Source organism: Peromyscus leucopus, chromosome 8b, assembly GCF_004664715.2.
Source record: "Peromyscus leucopus breed LL Stock chromosome 8b, UCI_PerLeu_2.1, whole genome shotgun sequence".
NCBI lineage: Eukaryota > Metazoa > Chordata > Mammalia > Rodentia > Cricetidae > Peromyscus > Peromyscus leucopus.
The window spans coordinates 99,128,884-99,134,888 of NC_051086.1; the positions used below are offsets into that span (position 1 = coordinate 99,128,884).

The 6,005-nt window shown below is 45.5% G+C and overlaps 1 protein-coding gene across 1 annotated transcript; it reads right to left on the reverse strand.

The window, feature by feature from the left end:
• Positions 1-994: 994 nt before the first annotated feature.
• Positions 995-4,207, reverse strand: LOC114689262 (CMRF35-like molecule 3). The gene is made up of 3 exons (XM_028863627.2): positions 3,600-4,207; positions 2,569-2,719; positions 995-1,176 (listed from the first exon to the last, which is right to left on the reverse strand). Exons 1-3 carry the CDS (start codon positions 3,958-3,960, stop codon positions 1,056-1,058), a joined length of 633 nt encoding a protein of 210 aa, XP_028719460.1. The 5' UTR covers positions 3,961-4,207; the 3' UTR covers positions 995-1,055.
• Between the last annotated feature and the right edge of the window lie 1,798 nt (positions 4,208-6,005).

A 6,005-nucleotide genomic window follows, 5' to 3' on the forward strand; every position in this document is an offset into this window, starting at 1 on the left:
AATCCACCATAAACAAATGTAACACATTTTTACATAGTTACAATAATATTCCACAACACTCCTCATTTGGTCTCACTGAGCTGAATATCCAGACATCAAGGACCAAGTCTGAGCTACACCTTGGGAACCTGGACAGGTGGCACAGAGACTCAGTCAACTGCTCCATCTGTGTTTGGAACAGGTTTAGTCACTGAGTTGTGTTGAAAACAGGCAGGGTGTTTTCTCTCTGTAAACTACAGACATCCAAAATGATAGTGGCAAACTTTTATGCCAGTTGGTGAAGCCGTATTTCTCAGATATTTGGTTAAACATCTGTATGGTGGCCCACAGGCTTTGTCCTCCAGGGAACTGGGGTCCTAAAAAGAAACATGACTTATCTTGTATTTTCTCCTCCACTGGAGGCCATCAGAGGAAGAAAGGCCTAGGAAGCACTGTAGAATGTTCAGAGTAAGGGAGAACCTGAGTGGGTTCCAGATTCTTAGCTGTCCCTGCTATAAGAGGTGGCTGACCCCACAGTACCCCAGAGTCATGGTACTGCTGACCACAGTCATTTCCTCATAGAAATATTCTTTTCTAGGCTGGGGAGACAGCTCAGTTGGCAAAGAGCTTGCCTTCATTGTAAGTACAAGCACATGAGTGTATCACCACAGCTCATGGGTTTATTATTTTGTTTTGACGTGTGTGTGTGTGTGTGTGTGTGTGTGTGTGTGTGTGTGTGTTGTAAAGCTGGGGCAGTTTTGTGTGTTTGTAATGCCCAGATAGGAGGTAGATTCAGGTAGGTCCCTAGAGTTCCCCACCAGCTAGCCTGGTCTACTTAGCAAAGGTCCAGGGCAATGAGAAATCCTGTCTCAGACAACAGTACAATGACACCTGAACTTGTCCTTTACATACACATACGCACCCACATTGTGTAAACACACACACACACACACACACACACACACACACACACACACACACACACACACCAGGGAGAGAGATAGTGTTTTATGTCTTTTGTAAGGTGTTTCTCTCTTTACTGGGCATCAGAACTCTGGGCTTTCACCAGACCAACTTCACTTCCTCCCAGAGCACCTCTGAGGCCTGTTCACGCAGAGGACTGCACTGAGCATGCCCAGGAGCAGGGGCACCTCCAGAAAGACCAGGAGCTTGAAGTAGATGCTGCTCAGCAGGGGCCTGCAGGAAATGAAGGAGACAGAAAGTAAGCTGTCACCGGGGATAGAGGTCTCAGGCTTCCTCGTGTCCATGTCCTAACCTTCAGTGACCAGATAAGGACAAACCTGGATACAAGCAGGATGGTCTCCCTGCAGGTCCGTGGTTGGTCAAGCTGCCTGCATGCTAATCTCCAGCCTGGGGAAGCTTCGCCTGATTCCCACCTCTCTTCTTGAACCACTCCCTTCTCTATATGGCTGACTGTGTGAGTCCACAAAGATTTCAACTTTGGGTTTGACTCAAGGTCAGAGGGTCAGAGTTGATGTTGCTCTCCAAGGCTGTATAACAGGGTGCAAAGGCATGGTCACCAGTGTCTTATACTTCAAGGCCTAATCACAAGATGCTTTGCCATGGGCCATGGGTTACCAGGTGTTTGGAAGGGTCTACACTTGGTTGTACCTTGTGCTTTGATCTTGAAAGTTGAAGGTCTTTTGCCTCTCCCCTTGCTAGTGCATAAAAAGCCCATTGGAAACAAATTCAAGGCTGCTGGGTTTTGACTCAGAGCCCTCCTAATCCTATCCTGTGTTTCCTTTTTCTTCGTCTACTTCTATAATTTCTGTCTAGCATTTCTCAAATTCCTCACTCCCTCCTTCAAGGGACCCTGCAATAGGTCAGGTAGGAACCCCAACCCTGGTCTCCTGACAGCTCGTCTCCCAGAAGTCCTCCTCATCTAGTCTGCATTCCAGTCAGGCTGCAGGCTTCCCTGCTCCCTGAACTTTTGACCTTGGCTTCTGCTACATTCTTCACCCAGATTGCCCTGCCCAATCTCATCACTGCCTTTGTGGAAGCTGATATACATCTTAGGAGGCTTGGACAAACTACATCAAGAAATGGTTGGTGGCTGCTCCTGCTCTGTCACATGAATTGATACTCATGTTGTAGTTTTTTGTGTTTCTTTATTATACCCCATGGACCATGAGGCCTTGAACAGTATTGATCCCCTATTCCTACCTCTCTGTCATCCTCATCCCCTGCCCAGGACTACATCTCCTTTCTTTATCATCCTTGGTTTCTCCGTTGGCCCAACACAAGGCCATCCTGAGCTCATGGAAAGGATCTACAACTACAGATACTCTGTGAGTCACAGGCTAACATGAACATGTTCCCAGTGTCCCTCTAAGACAATTACTGAGTTTAGCAAATAAAATTACAAAATGAGCATGCCAATTTGATATTCAGATACGTGACTTTTTCAAAATTATATATATTGCCATGTAATGCTTGAGATATACATAAGCTAGAGATGAAAGGTTTTCATGTATCCTAGGACTCCTGGGAATCTTGTGTTTTATTCAGAGGAGAGGCCACAGGGACAGCCCAGTGATGGAAGAGCTGCCGGGGTCCAGCTCTGCTTACCAGGTGTGGGTGTTGGTTTGAGTCCCTCCATAGTTGCCAGTGTTCTCCATGGTTGACACTGTGGTTGTCAGGACTGGGGCCATGGTGGTTGACGCTGTGGTTGTCAGGACTGGGGCCATGATTGACACCATTTTAGTTGAAGTTTCTGGGGCTAAAGGCACAAACAGTACATGGTTCACTCCTGTGGACAGTCCAACTCTGGGTATAGCCTAATCTTTTCCCACTAGTAACTAAGGGATTTGCTCTCCAGGCACCATCCAAACCTTCACGTTCATTCTTTTCTAAAGAAAGATGATGTGGGGAGCAAATCAGCCCCCCTTTAAAACCCGCTTCCTTCCTGGCTCACTCATTACTGCCTGGTGTGCAAAATGCAGAAAAACTTCAGTTTTGCACATTTTGTCTATTTTTAAAAGATGTTTATTTATATGTCTACGAGTGTTTGCTTGCCCATATCTATGTGCACTATATGTATGGCCACCATGTGCCATGGTTCCATGGAGGCCAGAGGAGGCCATCAGATCCCCTGGAACTGGAGTTGAAGATGGTTGTGAGCTGCTATATGGGTGCTGGGATCCAAACCCAGTCCTCTGGAAAAGCAGCCCGTGCTCTCAATCACTGCGCCCTCTCTCCTGCTCCAATTTTCTCTATTGTCTTTACTGTAGTTGTTTAAACAGACACAAATCTGATCCTTATTACTCTATCTTATGCAGAAACAGAGCTTCTGTGGCTTCATCTATTTTATGTAAAAGGGTGGTGTTGGGGGTGTCAGGATGGGAGTTTAGTTCAGTGGTAAGTGCGTGGCTAGCACACCTGAGGGTCTGAGATCAGTCCCCAGATCTGCACAAGTGAGAATGTGCAAGACTCACATGTGGGGGCGGAAGACAAGGCCTCCCCAGCTCACCTTTATCTCAGTAGAAAACAGGGGCAGAGGAGTCAGCTGTGGTTATCTTTCCCAGTAAGACTTTTACAGTAATGAATCCAGGGTCCCTGATTCCTCAACCTAGCCAGAAGCTTCTGGAATTTTTTCTTACCTGGGTCAATATTCACATTAACTTCAAAATGGGGATGAAATCCAGTTCTCTGAATCGCACACCAGTAAATGCCAGCATCGCTTATCCTCAGGTCCTCCATGGTCACTGTGACGATGAAGTCTTTCTTGTCGTCCCTGATGGACACACGGTCCTTCCTCACCAACTGCTCTGATGCATCGGTTCGAATGAGGATCTCACATGTACTCCAATCAGCTCCTTGGCACCAGTACTTCTTGTACTTCTTCCAGAATGAGTCATAATGGAACTGCACAGTCAAGGAGCCCTGCGCCTGACCTCTCACCGTGTCTGGACCTGTGATTGAATCCTGAACAGTGGAGCAGCCTGGAAAATACAAACCCATGGACCACTGATCTCTCACTCTAAGAATGGGACACAATATCCTGTGCTGAAAAGAGTTCACAACTTATCATCAATTAAGAGCAACCCCTTTCTCAAGACAGATCATCGCCATGCTATTGGTCAAAGACTCAAGAAAAAAAAATGCTGAAGGGCCCAGTTACAAGTCTCAAAAGGTAAATGGTGACACTAACCAATCATGACTTCTGTCATCCACACCTCTTCACTCCCCAGTGGACAATAAAAGTACATTTCTAAGGATCCTTTTGCAACCATCTTTGTGTTACCCTGGAGCAGAGGACATGTCAGAAGGGATTATGCACAGGACGTGATCCTGAGTTCATTTCAGTACCCATGGCCCTCAGAAGGTCCATCTGAAGACATGTGACCATGCAGAGGCCACTTCAGGGAGTTCAGTAGTCTCTAGGGGCTGAGTGTGTGTGTGTGTGTGTGTGTGTGTGTGTGTGTGTGTGTGTGTGTGTGTGTGTATGTATGGGGGGAGTACTTATATAGGAAGCACAAAACAAACAAAATAAATACTGCTTAAAACCAGTAAAGGAAGCCCTTCAGGGTATTAGATTCAATAATAACCACATCAATAACTCCAAAGTCTGTTCCTAAGGGCACAGGTAATAAAACAAAAATTACTAAATGTAATTATTTCAAATTAAAAGGACTCAATCAACAGAGTGGGGACACAGATTCCAGCCTGGGAGAGCATCTTTTCGAGAGGTTAATTTCCTATGCATCTGACAAGAGGTTAATTTCCAGACTATATGAGCAAGAATTCAACTCAAGAGTCTACCAGCAGTCATAATCCAGTAGAAAATGATCTACTGAAGCGCTGTAGTGAAGGTTTAGTCAGCGAGACACCTGCTGTGTTAGCCTAAGCATCGAGATGAGTGTGTGTTCCCAGCAACCATGTAAATGTCAGGAGTGCTGGTGTGTCCCTGGAGCCCAGCACTGAGGTGGACTATGGTGATATTTTATTTGTACTAAAATGTAATTTTATTTGTATGTTAATAAATAAGTTGCCTGGGGGTCAGAGCTAATAGCAATCCATTTAGCAGAAGCCTGGCAGTGGTAGCACACGCCCTTAATTTGTGGCAGGCAGAGACTGTGTGTTCAAGGACATAGTCAGCTTGGTGACACATGCCTTTTATCCAAATACCAACCATAGAGACCTGGAGGTCTGTATAGACAGGCAGTAACAAAGAAGTCATGTGGTTGGGTTTAGAACCAATAAGAAGGCAGAACAGAAAGTCAATAAAAAATACAGACACAGGAAAGTAGGTCTCTTTCTCAGGGGAAGGAAGGCAGCGGCTGGTAAGCTAAAGGCTATTAGCTAGTGCTCTGACCTCTTGGGCTTTTAACTCTTTATTTGGCTCTGTGTTTCGTATTAAATAAGACGTTTGGAATTACATCTACAGTAGACAGTAGAGACAGAGGATCCTGGAAGCTCCTTGGCCATCCAAGCCAGCCTCAGTGTCAGTGTGGAACCCTGTCACAAAACATAAAGGTGGGAGTAGGGCAGTGGTGGTGCATGCTTTAATGCCAGCATTCAGGAGGCAGAGGCAGGCAGATCTCTGTGAGTTCAAGGCCAGCCTGGTTTACAAAAAGAGTTGCAGGCCATCTGGAACTACATAGTGAGACCATGTGCCAAAAATAAAATAAAATAAAAAGATAAAGGTGTGCATGCACACTTGCTCACACACACACACACACACACACACACACACACACACACACACACACGAGCAGATAAACAGCAAACAGTTCTCAAAGGAGATACAAATGGTCAATAAATAGATGGAGAAATGCTCTATTTCACTAATGTCAGGGAGATGGATGCAAATCAGAATCACAGAGAGCCATCATCATCCCCCAGTCAGAATGGATATTACCTAAAAGACAAAATATAACAACTGTATATGTGCGTGTGGGACATTGGAACTCTCACACACTGTGGGTTGGAATGTAAATTAGACATTGTAGGAAACAGTACGGAAGTTCCTCAGAGAAGCATAGAACTGCCACATAATTCAGCAG